Source organism: Phascolarctos cinereus, unplaced genomic scaffold (genome assembly GCF_003287225.1).
Source record: "Phascolarctos cinereus isolate Bilbo 61053 unplaced genomic scaffold, phaCin_HiC Scaffold_2;HRSCAF=192, whole genome shotgun sequence".
NCBI classification, from domain to species: Eukaryota; Metazoa; Chordata; class Mammalia; order Diprotodontia; family Phascolarctidae; genus Phascolarctos; species Phascolarctos cinereus.
Window position 1 is genome coordinate 730,668 of NW_027555625.1, and position 20,734 is coordinate 751,401.

A 20,734-nucleotide genomic window follows, 5' to 3' on the forward strand; every position below is an offset into this window, starting at 1 on the left:
CCCTTCTGTCTCCCTGTGTGCATTAGGCTACTGCGGCGCGGACATCAAGGCCCTGTGCACGGAGGCTGCCCTGCTTGCCCTGCGCAGGCGCTACCCGCAGATCTACGCCAGCAGCCACAAGCTGCAGCTGGACGTGTCCTCCATCGTGCTCAGTGCACAGGACTTCCACCACGCCATGCAGAACATCGTGCCTGCCTCCCAGCGTGCTGTCGCCTCCTCTGGCCATGCCCTGTCGCCCATCATCAGGCCTCTTCTGGAGAGGAGCTTCAACCACATCCTCTCTGTTCTGCAGAGAGTGTTTCCTCATGCCGAGACCAGCCAGGGGGACAGGCGAGAAGGTAGCACTGCGGGGGCCCTGGCAGGCTGTCCCTCAGATAGGTGTTAAATGGGCAGTTGATGGGTAGGAGTAGCTGGGCCACAACGTAGTGCTGGTGGCATGTTGAGGGATCTGATCCTGCCTCCACCATTGGCTAGCCGTGTGAACCGGGGCCCTTTCTGTGTTTGGTCCTTACCATCCTGGAACAGCCCTTTCGCATGCCCCCCCCCCCGTAGCCAGGCAGCTTCCCAGGACTTCCCTGACTGGCCAGGAGCCTTGTGGCACCCTTCCTCCAACCCCTGCAGGGATCTAGGAGCCCCTTTAGAGAAAGGGGGCAGGGCTGGGGTGGCAGAGACCTCGTGTGGCCTCGGGACAGAGTCTGAGCTTCCAAAAGGTCAGTTGTCCAGGAGGCACTGTGCCACCATCCAAGATGGATTGGGGTCCTGGTGGGGCTGGAGCCTCGCGGACATGGCCAGAGGTCCCTGCACCACCTCCTCCCTGGGGAGGCCTGCATTGGAGCCACACCCCCAGGCCAGGGCCAGTCTGGCCTCAGCAGGACTGGAGCCCCAGGCTGCAATGAGGAATGATGGGAGAGTAGGCGGGGCTCAGCAATGACTCTGTGGGCCTGGGTACTTCCTTGCAAAGTCTCAGCTCCCCCTCCTTTTCTTTCCTGTTTCTTGGGCAGATGTGCAGAGCCTCCTTTTAGAAGACAGTGACGATGAGAACACCTTGTCGATATTCGAGACCGGCTGTCCCTCCGGATCACCAAAGAAACTGTCCCCAACTGCTGCCCACAAGCCCTACCTGCATTTCAGCACGTGAGTAGCCGTGAGGGCGTGGGTGGCACAGCTGCGGGGAGGCCATGAGACCTCTAAGCCCTTGGCCCTAGCAAAGTCCCTCTGCCCCTTCTGGGTCACCACGGGCCGTGCCTCCCGCCGTGCCGTGTGTGCACTGGCTTTCCTTGCTGGCCCAGTCTGGGCCCCACAGTGGCTCCAGTGGCCTTCATGGGGACATCCCTTAGCCGAGCTTCCTGGACGTAGATTCCCCGCGCAGCTGTTTTAGGGCTTCCTCTTGTTTCTGGGGTCGCAGCAGCGGGGGTGGCTGGGCAGCTTTGGGAAAAGCACCCTGTCTGAGCACAGGTCACTGGCCAGTTGGTCATTGCACAAAGGAGACCCCAGCTTTTCCCAGCCAGCGTGGTTTCTGTGAAGATGATGGCTCACTGTGTCTGTCACTGCCATTGGCTTTGTTAGAGCAAGGCCTGTGCCTGAATTCCACAAGATCACTTGGAAGCTACCAGCGTGCTTTTGAGAAAAAAACAGGAAGCTGGGCAGTCCCTACGGTGCACAGCGCCTCCTGCTGGCCACATCCTACCCTGCACCTGCCAGGGGCCCTCCATGAGGTGCGCAGTTGCTCCAGAAGCTTGACCTGGTTCATGTGGCAGAAGCCAACTTGAGGAGGGGCTGTTGGAGGTAGCACAGACAGACAGCCCGAGCAGAGGCTCTGGGACAGCCTCATAGCTTCCCTGTTCATCTTGAGGAGGTGCCTCTGTCCTCTCAGTTCCCCCTGACCCCCACTCGTAGCTTCAGGGCCTCTCTCTTTATTACCCGTGTGCGGTCTGTTGCCAAGTACTGACAATTATTCCCTCGTCTCATGGGGGCTGCGCCTCATCTAGCATGCGTCCAATGAGCTTACCTTTTCCTGGAAGGATAGAATGGTCAAGCAGTTAGCGTTTATTAGGTCCTACAATGTGCCAGGCACTGTGCGAAATGCTGGGGATCCCAGAGGAGGCAAACAGTCTAGCAGGGGAAACAGCGAAGATACAGAGGGAAGGCTTCCTGTGGAAGGGGGAAGCCGGGGAGGTCAGTGGTCAGAGCAGAGGAGGACCAGTGTTGGAGGCCAGGCTGATGGGACTAAAAAGGATGTGTTGGGGAGGCAGGTGTAAGAAGCCTGGAAAGAGAGGAGTGGGGGATGTTGGGAAGGGCTTTGAAGGCCAAGCAGAGCATTTAGGGTTTCCTTCTGATGGTGATAGGGAGCTATTGGGGTGGTGGGGGTGACGTGGTAAGACTTGTGCTTTGGTGGCTGAGTGGAGGATGGATGGGGGCAGGCAGCCCCCCAGCATCTATGGCATGAAGTGTAGTCCAGGCGTGAGGCTGGGAGTGTGCGTAAGAGAGAGTACAAAGGTAATATTGACAGGCCTTGGTGCTGGCTTGGGTGTGGGAGGCATTGAGATAGTGCCTGGGAGGATGGGGAGGGCAGAAAATGAATTGTGTGTCGTACATGGACAGTGGAGGGGAGACCCCTTGCCACTTCCTGAGATGGGGGAGGGTATCAAGGAAGGTCACCGAAGAGGTGACTGCTCTGCTTAACCTTGAAGAAAGATGAGCAGTCTGCAACACGGAGATGGAGAGAGTGTGTTTGCAGTCAGGGGATCCTTTGTGGGGTTGCAGTTACTGTTTTTCCATTAAAAATTTTGTTTGAAGAGTTTTTTTTTTAAATTGCAGTCATTTTATGTACTTCTTTCAAATGTATTATTTATTTCTTGTGGCATTCATTTTAAAATGATTTTGAGTTCTGGCTTCTTGCTCAACCATTGTGAAGGCCGTGGGTGTGGTGTGTCAGATGAGGGAAGCAGACAGTGGCCTCATTGAGCTTGTATACTGGTTGTGTGAATGGGGGCTAGCTTCTGAAAGGCCTTGAATGCTGAGCTAAGGAGGCGTATTGTGTCTTGTGGGCAGACCATCCTTTCCTTGGGCTATTCCTGGAGGAGATCCGGGAAGACGGGGGAAGGTGAGGGAGGAGAAAGCAGTAACACTGGCCTGGGAGTTGAGGAGCGGGCTGTTGGGAGCTAGCGGTCCAGCGCATTCTCCTCCTCCTGTCACACTTTCATGGCCAGACCGCTTTTTTCTGCTTGACTTTACATAGGCGAGTAAAGGTTTTTAAATGTCAGCATAATGACTTCAGGTGGTTTGCATTCTCCTGGAGGAAATGCCACTTGGACAGCTCGTCAAGGCAGGCTAGGTCCCCAGTACTTGGGGTCCGGGGCTGAATGCTGCCCTTCCTGGGAGTCGGGAAGCCTCTGGTGTTTCAGGTGTCCCTTCTCTCGAGCTTGGGGGAAAGGCTGAGGTGATGTTGGAGAGTGTCCCATGCATTGTGCCAGCCTGGGCAAAGGTATGGAAGTGGGAGATGTGCCAGCATTTGTAAGGAAGAGCAAGTGAGCCCTGCTGCTTCCCTGAAGTCTGAAACAGCCCCTAAAGTAATCCAACAGATTGACCTGAATGCCATGCTTGTTGACAAGTTGTTACTAAAGTTTTTGCAAAGCTTCTTTTTCTGGTTTGAGGTTCTGGGTATGCTCTATTCCTCTCCCCTGACAGAGTAGGTTCTTTGAGGGCAGTGGCTGATTTTCTTTTTTTTCCTTCTCGTTTGGTATCGATTTTGAGCTTTGTGACAAGTTGGTGTGGTAAGTGTCCAGAGACAGCTGTTTCAGAAAGGAGTCCTAGTCATAATCATAGTCACTTAAATGATAGATTTCGTGTTTTGGGGTTTTGTACTGCGAGCTTCACAGAGAAGAGCTAACGTGGTGTTTCTGACAGTGTTGCTGCAGCTGCTCGAGGACAGGGCGCCATTTGTCATCATTCCTTGGGTTGCCATGGTACGGCTTGTTTGTGGAGCCCCCAGGGAGGGAAGCGCCACCCTGCTGTGGCTGAGCCTCAGCTGGCAGGGGCAACTGCTTGGGCAGGCTCTTTTCCAAGCCTTGGCAGATGGGCAGAGCCTTTGAGAGCCTGTGGTTCCCTCTGTGCCACCAAGTCACTGGAGCTGGCCTCCTCTCCTTCTGAAGCTCTCCGTCCAAACCAGCTACGCCTCTGAGTGGAGCAGATATCTCTTGTTCATCGAGTTGACCTTGAGAAGAAGCTCCCAGGGATGGCCAGGTGTCTCTTATTGACTGAGGGCAGGGTGGTCCAGTGGCTGGAGAACAGTGAAGTCTCAGGAGTGACCTAGAAAGCCCAGCCTCCCAGTGAGTGATGAGCTGCCTCTGTGGGTCACTAGGGGGCGCCACAGTGCCCAGACTACCATCCCTTGAGGCAGGCGGGCACAGTCACTGAACTGCTGCTCTCTGCCTCAGTTTCCTTATTTGTAAAATGGGGCCCTCACAGACTATCTTCGTAAGCCTGAAAATTCTCTAGCAATGTTAACCTCCCCGATTGAATTTTATTGTTCAGATAGTGGAAGTCTGCCCCAAACTGTTCTGACTTGATGCTGGGGCAGGTTGGTAGCCGGTTCCTTCCATTCATGTCTTTGTGCTTCTTGCCCAGCTGGCCTGGAGCCTAGTCTGGCCTTCCTTTGACCAGCTGCCCCAAAATGTGTTGGCCCACATCTAAAGCCTGGGTTTCCTGTTGGCATCTCGTTGCTCACGTCTCTTCCACATCAGCCCACCCTTCACCTTTCACAGGTCTCTTCTGGGCGGGTGGGTCAGCCGTCTTCCTTCAGAGTCTTCTGCCGGGTGTGGCTGTCACCCGTCCACTTTTCAGTTGTGCCTGTGAGATTGTTACATCCTCCTTGGGCACTACTTCCTGTGGCCCGTCACTGACGCCGGCCTCTGGTCACTCATGCTGTCTATGGGTTGGTGGAGACCTGGGAGGTGCAGAGGGGCTCTCTGGCTCCTTTGGTGATTTTCTGGGCCTCTCTGTCTGGCATTGAGGCTGCGAAGGCTGGAGAGAGAGATTCCCTGGGGTGGTTTTCATCCTCTTCCTTCCCTTCCGCTGCACTGGATGCCATCGTCTGCATGGCCGGACTCTCCCTCTCCCTTTCTTTCTCCTCCCTTCCTTTCCTCTTCCTCTCTCTATGTCTCTTTCTCCTCTCCCTCCCTCCTTCCCTTCTTCTTCATGTTTCTTCCTTCTTCTCTTCTCCCTTTCCCCCTCCCTATCACTTCTCCCTCTTTTTCTCTGTCTCTTTCTCCTTTCTTTTTTTGGTCTAGGCAGTGGGGTTAAGTGACTTGCTCAGGGTCGCACAGCTAGTAAGTGTTATTTGTCTGACGTCATTTTTGAACTCAGGTCCTCCTGAATCCAGGGCAGGTACTCTATCTACTCTTTCTCTCTTCTCTCCCTCCCCTTGTCCCCCCTCCCCTCGTCCCCCCTCCCCTTGTCCCCTCTGCTCTTCCCCCTCTCTTCCTCTCATTTTCCTCCTTCCTGGGTCACTACTCCCTTTCTGTGTCATGCCCCCTGAACTATGGTTGTATCCCCCAGGGCTCAGTTCTGGACCCTCTTTTCTTTTTTCTCTTAATCCTCAGCCCTTCATTGCCTACGTCCCCCAGTCATTTCTGGTAAACCAGAACGGGGGGGATTTCTGTCGGCTTTGTGGCCAGGGTCTCACGGAGCCCCCTTCTCCTTCACTGCTGCAGGTCAGCTTCTCAGCAGCCCACGTCGTACCGGCCTCGCCTGCTGCTGTCTGGAGAGAGGGGGTCGGGGCAAACTTCTCACCTGGCTCCTGCCCTGCTGCACACTCTGGAAAAGTTCTCTGTGCACAGACTTGACCTCCCTGCGCTTTATTCTGTCAGTGCCAAAACACCTGAGGAGTCATGTGCCCAGGTAGGTCCTGGGGCGGGTGTGGTGTCCATGGCATGGTGGCATCCAACTGTCCTTAGGGTCCAGGACGGTGTGAAGAAGACATGAGGCTGGGGTACCCCCGGGGTCAAGAGAGTCAGGAGGTGGTGGGAGCCGAAAGAGCAGCTTTGGAGCCAGGATGGCCCCTGCGGCCACCGGCTGACCCACAAAGCCATTCACTGGCTCAGTGGTCAAGGGAAGTCCCTCCGCTGTCTGTGTCAGACACTTTAAACTTGTTTTGGGATCCCCAGGGTCTTGCATCTCCAGCCGGATGTCCGGTAGACATCTGAAACTCCATATGTCCAAAACAACTCATCATCTTTTCCCCAAATCCTCCCCTCTCCTACTTTCCCTATTACTCTAAAGGGCACCACCTTCCTTCCAGTCCCTCAGGCTCCCAACCAAGGAGTTGTCCTGGGCTCCTCGCTTCCCCCCCCCATATCCAGGGATCCAGGGAAAGTAAGCTAGGAAGAAGAAAATGGGTGTAAGATCATCACTGTTTATGCTGAAACTTGTGAGAGTTTTCAGTTGGGCTTTTCCTGGTGGATTCTCATTAGCAGCTGATGTCCTCTCCCCTGTCACTTGGAGAATCTTCCACGTTGTTGACAAGGAGCCTTTTCCCCCTTTGGCTTCAGTGGCGTCTGATTCAACTTCTTGAGCCTCCTCTCTGGGGCCTCCATTTGGCCTGTACAATTCCACAGTCACTTTGCTCTGGATTCCAAATGTGGTTCTTGATGCACAGAACCACTTGGAAGCCCAAAGGATTATGGGAAGAGTTTGAGGGAAGAGAGTACCCAGCCTTTGGAATCAAGAGCATCTTCATAGCTCCAAGAGGTGGACAGGTGAAGGATGGGTGCACCTTCGATGTGGCATGCCACTGGGTAGAGAGGCCCCAGGCTGGGGGTGAAGGGGAGATTGGGGAGGAGAGGAAGCAGAGCCCCAGTTGGGCTAAGTTGTTGAGTGCACAGGGGGAGAGGGATCTAAGGACAGAGACGCGACACACTGCTAAGCTAAGGTGAGGAAGTCACACCACCTTGTGACTGTGTCCACTGCGGCCTTCTTTGGGCCCTCACTGTCGCCAGGCTCTCTTACCATACTTCCTCATCAGCTCACTGTCCCACTCTGGCCAGTGACTTTTCCAGACCTCCCATAGCTCCTTCTCCGTGGCCTCATATTGTACTGAAAAGATAGAGGCTGGGAGCTCCTTCTGCTCCCCTCTTACCTGTGGGGTGTTACTCAGGTGCCTTCTGTCCCTGGCCCATGATGAGGTGGCCTGACTCCAGACCAAGGTGACCATTCCATGCAGTCTCCCAGCAGACCATGCCTGCCCTATCATCTGCCCTGTACTTTATCTCCTTGACTATAAACATGTCTGTATCATCCAGCACCTTCCTCAGAACGCCCTTATTCCATCCAATCATTCCCACTATCTGTGGTCCCTTATCTCCTGCCTTTTGTGGCTAAAGAAGGCCATCCACAGTTGGTGCATCCATTTCCTGTCCTCTCTCTCTTCTTACCCTTCTGCACTCTGGCTTCTTACCTCATCATTTTTTACCAAAACTGCTATCTTAGTAGCCAGTCCTCATGTGGACTTTCATATCATCGGTCACTCCTTCCTCCTGCATACTCTTCTTCTCTCTGTGTTTTCAGGAACAACCCCCCAGTACTCTTCCTTCTCTGACTGCTCCTTCTGTGTCTGCTTGTCTGGATCCTCCTCTGGATCAGGGCTTCTTAAACTTTTTCTACTCGTGAACTTAGTTTAAGAAGCACTGTTCTAGATTGTGTCCTCTAACTATAACCCTGGGTGTCCCTCAGGTTTCTGTCCTAGGCCCTCTTCTTTCCTCCCCATTGGCTTCCATGGATTTAATAACCATCTCTTTGTTGATGATTCTCAGATCTACATTTCCTGCCCCAATCTTTGGTGACCTCCAGTCTTGCATATCCAACTGGATGTCCAGTAGACATCTGAAACTCCTTATTTCCAAAACAACTCATTATCTTTTCCCCAAATCCTCCCCGTTCCTACTTTCCCTGTTACTCTAAAGGGCACCAACTTCTTCCCAGTCCCTGAGGCTCCCAACCTAGGAGTTGTCCTGGACTCCTCACTCTCTCACCCCTCCAGGCTGTGCCCCCCGCGCCCCCCCCCAATATTTAGTGTGGTGCCAAGGCCTGTCACTTTCGCCTCTGCAGCATCTCTGGTTGATTTCACCTCTGTACCATCTCTGGTCGATTTTACCTCTGCACCATCTCTTGTTGATTACACCTCTGCTGCATGTCTGGTTGATTTCACCTCTGTTGCACGTCTGGTTGATTTCACCTCTGCAGCATCTCTGGTTGATTTTACCTCTGCAGTGCTGCACCTACTCTGCTGTGGACTCTTATTGCCTCAGGCTTGGACTATGGCAGTAGCTACTGGGGGGATTTCCTGCTGAGAGTCTGTCTTCACAGCAGTCCATCCTCTATTCAACTACTAAAGGCTAAAGTGCAGATCCGACCGTGTCATTCCCTCTCCCCCTCCCCCTCGCTGCCCCCCAGCTCAATAAACTGCACTGACTTCCTATTTATCACCTCCAGGATCCATTACAAATTTCTGTTTGTCATCCAAAGCCCTTCATAACCTGCTCCTTCCTCCCTCTCCAGTCTTCTTATACCTTACTCCCTGACACTCTTGGATCCAATGATCTTGGCCTTCTGTCTTCTTTTAAATGCCAACTAAAATCCCACCTTCTGCAGGAAACCTTCCTGAATTCCCCTTAATCCTTGGGTGCAGTCATTTGCCTGTTGTCTCCAGCATGTGACCTGGAGCTCCTTGAGGGCAGGGCCTGGCACATAGTAGGCACTTCCTTACTGTTGACTATCTGACTGGCTGCTGTTTGCAGAGGCATTCTCCAGGAGAGAGAAGAGTAAGCCTCACTTACCTTTCTGTCTGCCTTTCTCCCACATGGTCAGATATTCCGTGAAGCTCGGAGATCAGTACCAAGCATTGTTTACATGCCTCATATCGGTGACTGGTGGGAAGCTGTCAGCGAGACTGTGAGAGCGACGTTTCTGACCCTACTGCAGGACATACCGTCCTTCTCCCCTATATTTCTCCTGTCTACCTCTGAGACCATGTACAGCGAACTGCCTGAGGAGGTAAGGATGACAGTGTGAGTGCGAGAACAGGGGCTACCTCCTGGCCCAGCCTGCTCTGGGCGTGGACCTGACTGAGCCCAGATCTGGAGAGTGAGATTCGAGCTTCTACATCCTCCCTTTCCATGGGCTGTGGCAGGCTCCCGTATTTGTCACACCATTCCACCAGGAACGTGCAGGCTCTGGGCCACCCGTGGGCTTTTTGGGAGGAGACCTTGGAATCCGCTGTGTAGTGGTCATGCTCTGCATTCAGCGGAAGAACGCGGACCTGTCCCCATGGGCCTTGGGCTGTTCTTGCTGACTCCTGCCCTCAAGGAGCTGCTGTTCTTCTGCGGGAATACAGTGTAGCTACCGCCTCTGAGTCAATCCCAAGTTAGTGTCCAGAAATGATCGGGGGATCAGGGAAGGCCTTAGGAGGATAGCAGGTGACATTGAGGCTTAGCCTCACAAATAGCTCAGGATTCCAAAAGATTGGGTGAGAATGGAAAGCATTGTAGACACATGGTACAGTTAGCACACAATCCTAAAAGCAGGGGATGGCTCGTTGTGCACTGGGAGCCCTCGGGAGGATGGGGGCTGGGAAGTGGTGAGGAGGAAGAGGGTGAGTACGTGGCCTTTCTGCCTCCCTGGAGTGAAGGAGGCGTGGATAGCAGGGGCAGATCTTGGCTTCGGGGAGACCCCCCGGGCCAGAGGTGATGGGGGACACGGCAGCAGACTTGGTTGTGAGCCTGAGCGACTGGCAGGGTGGGGGTACCCTCGACAGGAGGAGGGAAGGGCAAATTCTGGTTTTCCAGGCTGGACTGGTGTCTGCCTATGTGTAGGTGGCATTTGTTTTCCTGTCTGCCATTGGGAACATGTTGGTGAAAGGGAGGGTTGTCACATGTGTCTTTGTGTTGTACATCTTGAGTCTAGTAGCCTGTCTTTATTTAGCAAAAGCTGGATTTTATTTTAGAATTCCACTTAATTTACTACAGACTAAGAGGTCTGGGCTGGCAGTGGCAGGTGGCTAGTTTTTTCTGGCACTTCACAGTTGCTCTTCATTGCCTAACCCAGGAATGGAGATGTTGGCACACTTGTGGAGACCAGGAGGTCTGGAGGGCCTGAGGCCTTTCTCTCCTGCAATGGGCCCATTGCTTCTGGAGATGTTCCTGAGAGCCAGAGACCCCCCTTGGTTCCCTGTCTCATATATTTCCTTGGGACACACAATGTCCTTCATCCACCAGCCGTCGTTGAAGGGCGTTCTGTGTCCTCACCTCTGGGCCTACTATGGGGAGACGCAGATAATGACGACACAGTTGATACAGTCCCTGCCCTTGTCTGGCCTTGGCTCTGAGCCATCGTTGTGCTTGGGATTGTTCTCTGCTGGTTCCAGATTTCCTTTCTGGACCACCCCATTTAAATTTTCTCTCTCTTTTTAAAATTTTATTTTTTATTCTGAATAAAGACACCCTCCCCACCTGCCATGTGCACAGTTCCATAGGCTTGTATTAGAAACGGTGAGTCTCCCTTTTGTGTGACACAGAAGAGTTTATAATCAGAACCACCCTGCACTCTCTTTTCTGTGCGTTTTATAATGTTCTAGTGATGCCTCCTAGATAACCTCTTCTCTCCAATGAAAGGAAAACCCCCTTGTAACAAGCAGATGTCATCAAGCAGAATATATTCATCTGGTAGCAGGCAGAGTGCCAACAGATTTGTTCCTTCCCTCAGTTGGGAGTGGAGTGCCACGTTTCATCGTTGGTCACTTGGAAGCATGGTGGATCATTGGATGGCCACAACTCTTCAGTCCTTAAAACTTGTTTGTGCTTGTGACCCTATTGTTCTTTTGGTTCTGCTCACTTCTCTTTGTATCAGTTCATACAAGTCTTCCCCGCTTTCTCACAAACTTTCTTTTGTCACATCTTAGGGCTCAGTAATTCATGATTTTCCTGTGACTACAGTTTGTTCAGCCATTCTCCACTTGAAGAGGAACCTCACCCACCCCCACCTCCTTTAGGTTTTTGTTCTCTTCATTTAGAACCAGGAAGTTATCTGGTATTGTCTTTGCCTCCTCCTCCCCACATCTTGTGTACGATGTATCTTGAAACAGGAGAAGGGCTCTGCCTCCTTTCCACAACCACATCTCTAACAGTGGAAAACACGCAAGGAGGAGATGCCAGCTACCATCCTCTGCAGGCCCATTCAACCCTGGCGCAGCTCTCATTTTCAGGGAGTTGTTTCTCCTGGGTTCCTTTGAGTTTTGATTGACCATTCTTGGTTTCTGATAAGAGGCCCAGTATTAGGGTTGGTCAGGCACAGTTTATCCATTTGCCTTTTTTGTGTCCCTAGAATAGGCACAGAAAAAAAGAAGCCTCACATTTTGGCCCAACATATTCAGGGACACTGACTGTGCTGTCTTTTGTCAGCCCGTCATGATTACTTGGTGGTCATAGTGAGAGGAGTGGCCCCTGTCAGCCTCTTGACAGAGTGCGGAGGACAGTGCGAAGAGGTCCATGGCCCTGGGCTTGACTCCTAATGTTTCTTCTTTTCGCCTCTGTGTCTCCTGGTGTAGGTTAAATGTATATTTAGAATCCAGTATGAAGAGGTCTTATATATTCAAAGGCCCATTGAAGAAGACAGACTCAAATTTTTCCAGGAGTTGATTCTCAATCAGGCGTCGATGCCTCCACCAAGAAGGAAAAAAGCTGGTAAGGCCCCACCCCATTCATCAAACGGCTGGTGGGGTTGGGGGGCAGATGCAGACAGAGTGGACCATCCTGTCACAAGTGGGAGGGCAGGTCCCGCATCACCCCGGTTGTAAGGTTTGTACCTGGCCAAGGGTCCTTTTTGTAGGAGGGTGCAGCTTAGTCAGCCTCTGCTCTGCTAAGGGCTTGACCCCTGGGGGTCCCAACAAGCCCTCTATTCTCCTGGCATCTCTCCAGTCTCTCTAGTAATGCCTGTCCTTGTGTGCCTCTGTCCCAAGAACAGAAGAGATCTGTGTGGGGGGCATAAGGGTAGCTGGGAATGTAGGCACGTGCTCCAGGCCTCTCCTCTGCCTGGCCTTCCTTGAATGCTGGTGCTGCCCTCGCAGGGCTGCAGGGCCTAGCCAAAGCTTGCCAGCATCAGGATGAAGGATTCTGAGGGACAAGAGTACCCCAAATTTGTTTGGGAGGCGTGCTTGCCGTCTTGTTGCTACTTTACTGATTGGTCAGATCTCATCTCAGACTTGGGCACCCCAGGTCAGTAAAGACATGGCTGAAGCAGAGCATTTGGAGGAGGGCAGCTGGGGGCAGGGAGGGGCCATCAGAAGAACCAGAGAGGGAACGTAGGTTGTTTAGGATGGAGGAGGTGGGGTGGGGAGCACCGAGGTAGCGCAGTAGCCAGGGCTTTACTATGGAGTCATGGGTGGGGAGGGAGGCTCAGCCTTCTTCTGCTGGCCCCGGAAGGCAGCACTGACAACAGAGCTATGAAAATCAGGAAAAACATCCTCCCGGTATGGAAGTTGGGGGCTCCCCCTTCCTGGAGGGCTTCAGACAGAGGCTGGACTCCAGACAGCCACTGAGCTCCTTCCCAAATCTCAGTCTCTGTGGAGAAAGAGGAGGGACTGGTTGTCTTAAGAGGATATCAAGTTACCAACCAGCATCTCTCCTTTGTATTTTCCAATCTTGCTTTTAGACAAAATGGAGGGTAGTAAAGAGTAAGAAGACCGGAGAGGTAGGTGGGAGGGCTTTGAATGCCTAACTGAGCATTTTGCGTTTGATCCTGCAGGCCACAGGGAGCCCCTCAGAGTTGATGGAGTTGGGGTGGCATGGTTGGACTTTTGTTTTAGGAAAATCCCTTTGGGGGCTGAATGGAAGATAGGCCAGAGTGGGGAGAGACTTTGGCTCAGGCAGACCTCCCAGCAGCTACTTCAGTAGTTCAGGCTTGAGGTGATGAGGGTCTGTACCAGGCTGGGGCCTGTGTCATGAGAGAGAAGGGGGCATATCCAAGAGGTGCTGCCAAAGTGAGATGGACAGGCATGGGCGCCATATTGGAGATGGGGAGGTGAGAGATAGTGAGAATTCCAGGACAACTTCTAGGTTGTGAGCCTGAGGGATTGGGAGGATGGTGGCATCCTCTACAGGAACAGGAAAGGTAGGGGGTGTGGGTGTAGGGGGAAAGATAATGAGTTTTGTTTTGGACAGGTTGAGTATCTACTGGACAGCCAGTTCAAGGTGTGTGAAAGGCAGTTGGAGATGCAAGAATGGAGGTCAGCAGAGAGTCTGGGGCAGCATAGGGAGATTTGAGAATCCTCATCACTGAGATGGTCACTGAACCCTTGGGAATTGACAGATCACCAAGTGATAAGGGAGAAGAGAAGAGGACCCCGAACATAGCCTTGGGTAACCTCTATAATCAGAGCCATGACTTGCAAATGTGATAAAGGAGGAGTGGTCAGATAGGCAGGAGGTGAACCGAGAGAGAGCAGTGTCACAAATACCTAGAGAGGAGTGCTTAAGGCTGCAGAAAGGTCAAGGAGAGTGAGGATTGAGACAGGGCCATTGGATTGGCCACCACGAGATTGGTGGCAACTTTGGAGAGAGCATTTTTGGTGGAATGATAGCTCAGAAGTCGAACTGTAAGAAGAGACGGAGAGGGAAGTGGAGGCTCCTAGTGTAGATGACCTTTTTGGGGGAGCTTGGAAATAAAGGGCAGAAGAGATGGGGACGATAGTTAGCAGAGATGGAAGGGTCAAGCGAACTTTTTTTTCAGAATGAGGGAGACATGGGCATGTCTCTAGGGAGGAGAGAAAGAGCCAGTAGAGAAGGAGAGATTGAAAATAAGTGGGGGGAGGGGTGACCCGTTGGAGGAGATAGGATGGAATGGGATCACTTGAGCAGGCAGAGGGGTCAGCCTTAGTCAGCAGTAAGGCCACTTCATCCTGTGAGACAGGGGAAGGACAAGTGAGAGGCAGAAGGCACCTGGATGATGGGAGATGAGGAAGAGGGAGCTCACGGCCAATGGCCATCATTTTTCTGTAAAACATAGGTCAGGGTTCTCTGTTGAGAGGGTCGGGGAGGGGAGCCATGAGAGGCTTGAGGAGGGATGAGAAGGTCCAGAAGAGCCACTGTGGTGAGGGGGATGGTGAGCTGAGGAGGGCGCTTTGGTGGGATTGCCTGGCAGTGATGAGGGCTCAGTCAGAACAGTGGCGTGGTTTTCTCCACCTTCATCCAGCAGCATGTCTGTAGACAGGGAGGTGGCAAATGGTGGGAGTGGCCCAAGGCTGAGATTGGTCGGGGCAAGGTCAGCCATAGGAGAAGGGGCCAGGGACTCTGGAGAAGAGGAGAGGGTGCAATGGAGCTGGTTGATCAAGGGATTCATTCATTTGAGGGCCTCCTGTGAGCTTGGCACCATCTCATGGACTGTGCGGGGGTGGGGGTGCCCAAAGGCAGCTTACTTTGTGTCTGAGTAAGGCTTTCATCCTCACTATGCTCCTTAAAGGAATCATTGAGCTTTTACTACAGAAGATCCAAGGTGGTAACTCCAGAGCAGCCCTGGGGAAACAGAGAGAGGTGTTGGGGCTCAGTGTACCAAGGGGGCAGGGAGGGGAAGAACAGAGGGGGAGGGGGGAGAGAGAGAGAGAGAGAGAGAGAGAGAGAGACAGAGACAGAGACAGGGGACAGAGAGAGGAAAGGAGGAGGAGAGAGAGAGATGGGGACAGAGAGAGAGGAAGAGAGGAGGAGAGAGGGAGAGAAAGATGGGGACAGAGAGAGAGGAAGAGAGGATGTGAGAGGGAGAGACGGGGACAGAGAGGAGGAGAGGGACAGAAGGGGACAGAGAGAGGAAGAGATGGGGACAGAGAGAGAGATGGGGAGGGAGAGAAGAGGGAGAGAGAGAGGGCCCTGCCCTGGCCACCACCCCGCCACCACACTCTGCTTTTCTATCCTTACCACCCTCCTCCTGCTTTTCTATCCTTACCACCCTCCTCCTCTTCTGGGGCGCCTGGAGCTCATGGCACTCGCTTGGTTTCCTGCCATTCATTCACTAGTGGGAGATGGGCGCTCTTGGCCTTGTCCCCTCAGGGTCTCTGCCCAGCGGTGGCGTTGGCTGGGTCTGAGGATGTGGGCTTCCTTCTTCTCATCGTTCCACATTTGCCCTTCTCCTGTGACTTGGAGTGAGTCCTGCTTCCCACTGCCAGCTTGTGGCCCCTCCGCCCTGGGTACTCACGTGCAGAATTGAATCATGAGATTCTTTCCCTCCCAGGCTGTGAGAAAGGCCCTCAGGTCCCTTGGTGACTGCTCATGCGGTTCCCGGGCAGGGCCATCCTAGGACAGTGTTTTGGGCAGTGACTGGGAGTGTGACGCGTCCAGGCATCCTGATGGGTGGGTCCTGGGGTGCCCTTGGGCCGGCTCTCCGTGAACACCCCTCTTCTCTTGCTGTCTTCAGCTCTGTATGCTATGGAGGTGCTGCCTCTGGCACTGCCTTCTCCATCCCGCCAGTTGTCGGAATCGGAGAAAACCCGCATGGAGGACCAGGAGGAGAACACTTTGCGGGAGCTGCGGCTGTTTCTCAGGGACGTGACCAAGAGGCTGGCCACAGACAAGCGCTTTAGCATCTTCAGCAAACCGGTGGATATTGAAGAGGTCTTGTTTCCGTAGTGGGGTGCAAACAGTGAAGTTGAACTGCCTAAAAAGAAAACGATTAGAAAAAAAGAAGGCATGGACACATGCTTCCCTCTGTGGCCATCCGTTCTCGTCATCAGCCCCTGTCTGCTGATGGATTCTTGGGCGCGGTCTGAGGCACTTTAAACCACAGTCTCACCATGACCTGGCCATTCCAAATTCCTTTGGGCAGCTGTCCACACTAGATGCGGTTTATTCCAGGATAAATCTCATCCAGGAAGAGCATCGGGCAGGGGAGGGGGAGGCAGGGCAGGCCCGGAGCCCTGTGGCAGGAGGCCGGCAGTGGGGACGGCTGGGCCCGGCCTGCGAGGACGCTTTTCCCTGCAGCCTCTCGCGGCTTGCTGTGGTCGGCCGGGTGCAGCTTCTCTGCTCCCAGTGGAAAGTTTCTGACGCCTTGGTGCTTAATCTGTGTTTGTGTACGTGTGTGCGTGCCTGCATTTGTGGCCTTGTATGAGGGCGACCGGTGGTGGTGGTGCAAGAAGCTTTCCACTTGGATTTTTCAGTAGTAATTTTAATTACAGCTTTTATCCTGGAATAAGAGATTCTGTCTTGGACACACCTGAGGTCACCTCTGCTGACCCTCTTCTGAGCGTTCAGACTCCATGTTTGAACATCTTGGGTGGTTCTCCCTCCCTTCCCTCCTTCCTTTCTTCCTTGCTTCTCTCCTTCCCTTCATCCCGCTCTCCTTCCTTCCATCCTTCCTTTTTCTCTTCTTTATTTCCCTCCTTCCTTCCTTCCTTTTCTCCCTCCCTCCTTCCTTCTCCCTTTCCTCCCTTCCTCCCTTCCCTCCCTCCCTTCCCTCCCTTCCCTTCCTTTCTCCCTCCCCCCCTCCTCCCTTCCTTTTTTCCCTCCTCCCCCCCTCCCTCTTCTGTGTCATATTTGTGCAGTCTCTTGTCATAGCTGTGTCTTTGGCTTGGGGTAGTTGTTTTCCAGTGTCTTCCCTCCGAGCTTCTGTCCTTTGGAGCTATTACCTGGTTTGGGAAGGGGGCAGACCCTTCACTCCTCCTTTTGACTGATTATTCCCTTGGCTTTCGTCACCACTTCTGGGATGTCCCCCTGGGACCCTTTAGGGCACATTGGTGTTGTTTCCGGGGGCTTTTAGCTCTTATGACTCTGCAGCCCCTTGAGGGTGGAGTCTCTGTGTGGGGTTTGGCCTGAGACCATTGCCGTCAGGGCTGGGGATTTGGAGGAAGTAGGGGCACTTGCCCGCACATCACACCCAACAGGGCCACCCTGCTTGTGCCCAGTCCCCTGGCTGGCTGTGGAGTCAGCACAGCTTCTGCAGAGGGTTTTCCCTTCTTTGCCCTTCTGGCAGGCTTGGCTGGCTGGAGTGTGAGTCTGGGACATCCTGGGGAAGGCGGGATAGCAGACTAGGAAGGAAGCTACTTCCCCTGGGATTCCATCGGGCCCTACTGCTGCTGCTGTGGGCGAGCATTGCTTTGTGTTCCCAAGGCGCTCCTTCTTCACTAGCTCCTAGCATGCTCCTGGAGTCTCAGTGGGAGGTGGATGGATGTGTGGGGACAGAGAAGAGAGAGATGGAGAGAGATTGGGAGGGGAGACAGAGAGAGAGATGGAGAGAGATGGAAGGAGACAGAAAGAGGGATGGAGAGATGGAAGGAGGAAACAGAGAGATAGCAGTATGGGGAGGGAGAGGGATGGAGAGAGATTGGGAGGGGAGAGAAAGAGAGAGATGGAAGGAGACAGAGAGAGATAGCAGTATGGGGAGAGAGAGAAGAAAGATGGAAAGGGAGGGGGGAACAGAAGGAAATGTGTCCCTGAGCTCTGCTCCCCTTTTTGGAGCCCCGTTCTCAGCCGCCACATGCAGGGGTTATCAGGACCTTTTCCCAGAAGGTTCATTTCCCAGACAGGTAGTGATCTGTCTTCTCTCACCTCATTAGCAATAGTCAGAGGCAGGAAACATGCCTTCTGGTCCCAGGGGAGAATTGCAAGAGAGGTCACCTGGAGGATAAAGGCCCTTGCGTGTTCTAATATGAACTTCTCACATCTTCAGCCAAGCCCTTAGAAAAGAGTTCAAATTCAGTTTTCAACATGAGCTCCTTGAGGGGCTCTAGGGAGAGTGAATGACTTTCTTGTTAGGAGAGAAGTGTGCTCTGGTATACCCCAGGGCACCATTGTGGGTATATTAGCCCTTCATCTGGTATCCAGAGCAAAGGTCTTCTATCCTGTCTCTAATGGTTGCACAAGACCTGGCCTGAGAGCTGCCCTCTTGTGAAGACATATGTGTGGGTGGCAGGGTGCCATCTTGCAGGTGGCTTCCCACCTTCACAAGAGTGTAGACTTCGTGTCTAGCACTTGGCACCTCTTCTCCCAGACCCTCACCACAGCATGAAGGGGGGTTGACTTGCCCCAGGTCAGTGGTGAAGCCAAGACTTGATGCCTTCAAGGCGAGGAGGCTGTTGTGGCCTGCAGGTGGGGGAGGGGGCCGAACTCCTGTAATATCTCCAAAGGGTAGGCCCCTTGGCTGTGCCCTGAGTCATTTTGAGAAGTGGCCATGACTGGGGGTCGGGGACGGCATTTGCTCTAGTTCCTGGCGCAGATGTCTGAGCTGGTCCTTACCCCGGCCCTTTGTGCTGAGCCCACTTGGGTTTCGGCAGAGCCTCGACCCAGCTCCTGGTCAGTCCTCTGTCCCCAGACTCTGGAGCTGCTCTCTTTCCTGGGGAGTCTGGAGGAGCAGACTGCAGAGTCCGGGAAAATCTTTGCTTGAGTGCGCCCTCTTGTTCTAGGTGTCTGATTATCTGGAGGTGATCAAGGAGCCCATGGACTTATCCACTGTCATTACCAGGATTGATAAACATAACTATTTAACTGCTAAAGATTTCCTGAATGACATCGATCTCATCTGCAACAACGCTTTAGAGTATAACCCAGACAAAGACCCTGGAGGTAAGGAGGGAGTTGAGCCCCCAAAGGGGGTGGGCATGCTAGCAGAGCCACTTGTGGGCTGCTCTTATTTTCTGTAGTCATGTCCAGAGGCATTAACAGCACCCTTAAAAGAAAGGAACAGAGGGGGAAACAGAGTCACCTAGGTTCTGAGGCATGGGGCCATGGTATGGTGAGGACATGATTGTAGACAGTGGGTCCTTTCTGGGTGATTTCTCAGCTAAATGAATCCCAGTTGAAAAGCTGTCACTTCCTTTCCTGAGAAAAGGCAAAGCATTTAAAAACACAGAGCCTGGAGAGGAGGTCTTTCGCTTAGCCTATAAATCGCTGGTGCCCTAGAATAGCTTACTTTAATGTGGGTACTTCTGGGTGATCCCTGTGGCTTCATTCTACTGCCCGGAGGGGTATTTACAACAGCATCCCGGTGAGGGCCGTGATTGACAACAGCGGGTCTTGTGCAGGCTGGGGAGGGCAATGGAAGAGCACCCCATTCGTGGGCTTGCCTTCCTCTGGTGGAGCAACTAGTAATAGCCATATTGTCATTGTCTGTGTTATCCCAAAGAACAAAACTGGTTTTGTTTGCAGAAAATCCTTCTCCTGCCCCTTTCCTGAATGTGGTCTTCTCTCATGGGCACCGTTAGGGTAGCCCCTGAGCATCTGCTCTGTTTGCCACCTTCCCAGTGCAGAAAGCAGGGGGTAAAACCAGTCCGTTTCCTTCAGACCCATGTACAGGTTAGCTTGGTTCTCAGAAGCCCAGATGCTCACGGTGGGTCTGGCTTGCAGATGGTTGGGGTGTCACTTTGACGACTCAGTGGCGCAAATGTGTTTTCCTCCTGAACTCTTGGTCACCGGGGACAAAAATGAGCCCATCTAGAGAAAGCTAAACCAGTAATTTCAATATGGTACATAATTGTACAGTTCTTATAGTAGCCACGAGGGCCAATTTATCGTCCCCATTTTATAGATGAGGAAACAGGCTCAGAGGTGGTGGCTTGCCCCAGGTCATGGGGCAGGACTTGCTTCTCAGGGCTTTTGAGTCTCAAATGAAACTGTGTCTTTGATGCCTTTTGGTGGGCCCATGAAGCTGGCTTGTGGGGGTCTCGGGCTAGAGCCCAGGAGCCTCTCCTCAGCTCTTTTCCGTTGCAGTCAGTTGTGGCCACAAGGAGTTTGGCAAACCTCCAGGGCCACTTGCCGCCATCTTTGCCTCCTCTTGTCCCAGGGCCACTCCCAGGCTGTCCAGTGGGCTCACCCACCTCCTTATCTTGCATCTTGGTTTTTCCTTCAGCTGAGAAATGGTTTTAATTAATTGAAAACAGCGTTGTTTGTCACTAAACACTTAGAGAACTTCTAGCTTGGTCAACATAATTAGAGAATTAGCATTGCTTACATTTGGCCATCTGAAAGCATCTCTGTTAACTGCCATCCCCCAGCCTTCCCCTTCCTGCTGACCTTCAGCTGCCAGAGGGCAGCCCCTTGATCTTCACACCAGGCCTTTCATCCTGGGACTCCTTCATCTTTTCCCTGGTTGTCTACCATGCCTGGAGTTCTGCCTCCTGGCCTCTCCCAGACTCCCTTTGTGCTCTCTGCCCATCCTGTCTTTGAGTTTGTCCGTAGGTATTTACTCGTCGTCTCCCCTGCAGACTGTGTGCTTCTCCAGGGCGGGGACTGTTGGTACTTTTCTCTGTATCCCCAGCGCTTAGTAGGCATTTAGTAAGTGTGCTTTCCCTAGTGGTTTGTGTTAGAGAGGTAAGAGAAGATGCCTGTTGTTGTGCTGGGCATGTCCTAGTTCAAAGCCATGATTTATTTCCCAAGCCATCTCTTCCCATGGAAGAGGAAAGATTACTGAGAGGGGGTTGTGGTTGGGAGTGCTCTGTCCCAGGCTGTGGGGAGTCGTGTGGTCTAGGAGCTTCTAGGCCCTTGGGAAAGGGCGTTCTTCACGCTCGGGCTGAGTGCGGGGCCACCCCCTGCCTCCATTTCCTCCCTGAGCTCCTCCCACCTCTCAGACTAGCCCAGGAGCTGCTCCCCTGGATATCCCTGCCCCTGTCGTGGCCACTGGGGGCCATGTTCTGTGGATAAATGTGAGCCACGCGTATACTCATTCCCTCCGGTGCCGGCCTCTGGCTTGTGATGTGATGTCCGTGGCTTGC

The 20,734-nt window shown here is 53.1% G+C and overlaps 1 protein-coding gene across 3 annotated transcripts in view; it reads left to right on the forward strand.

The window, feature by feature from the left end:
* The window catches only part of ATAD2B (ATPase family AAA domain containing 2B), a 100,684-nt gene that overhangs the window by 67,436 nt on the left and 12,514 nt on the right, over positions 1 to 20,734 (forward strand). For 2 of the 3 annotated variants that reach the window (XM_020977988.2, XM_020977985.2), the window contains exons 16-22: positions 27 to 338; positions 1,002 to 1,134; positions 5,712 to 5,898; positions 8,863 to 9,048; positions 11,597 to 11,732; positions 15,451 to 15,647; positions 18,431 to 18,590. In XM_020977988.2, coding sequence (XP_020833647.1) covers positions 27 to 338; positions 1,002 to 1,134; positions 5,712 to 5,898; positions 8,863 to 9,048; positions 11,597 to 11,732; positions 15,451 to 15,647; positions 18,431 to 18,590 — 1,311 coding nt within the window. The remainder of the gene's footprint in view (positions 1 to 26; positions 339 to 1,001; positions 1,135 to 5,711; positions 5,899 to 8,862; positions 9,049 to 11,596; positions 11,733 to 15,450; positions 15,648 to 18,430; positions 18,591 to 20,734) is intronic. The other variant, XM_020977986.2, reaches the window with a different exon arrangement.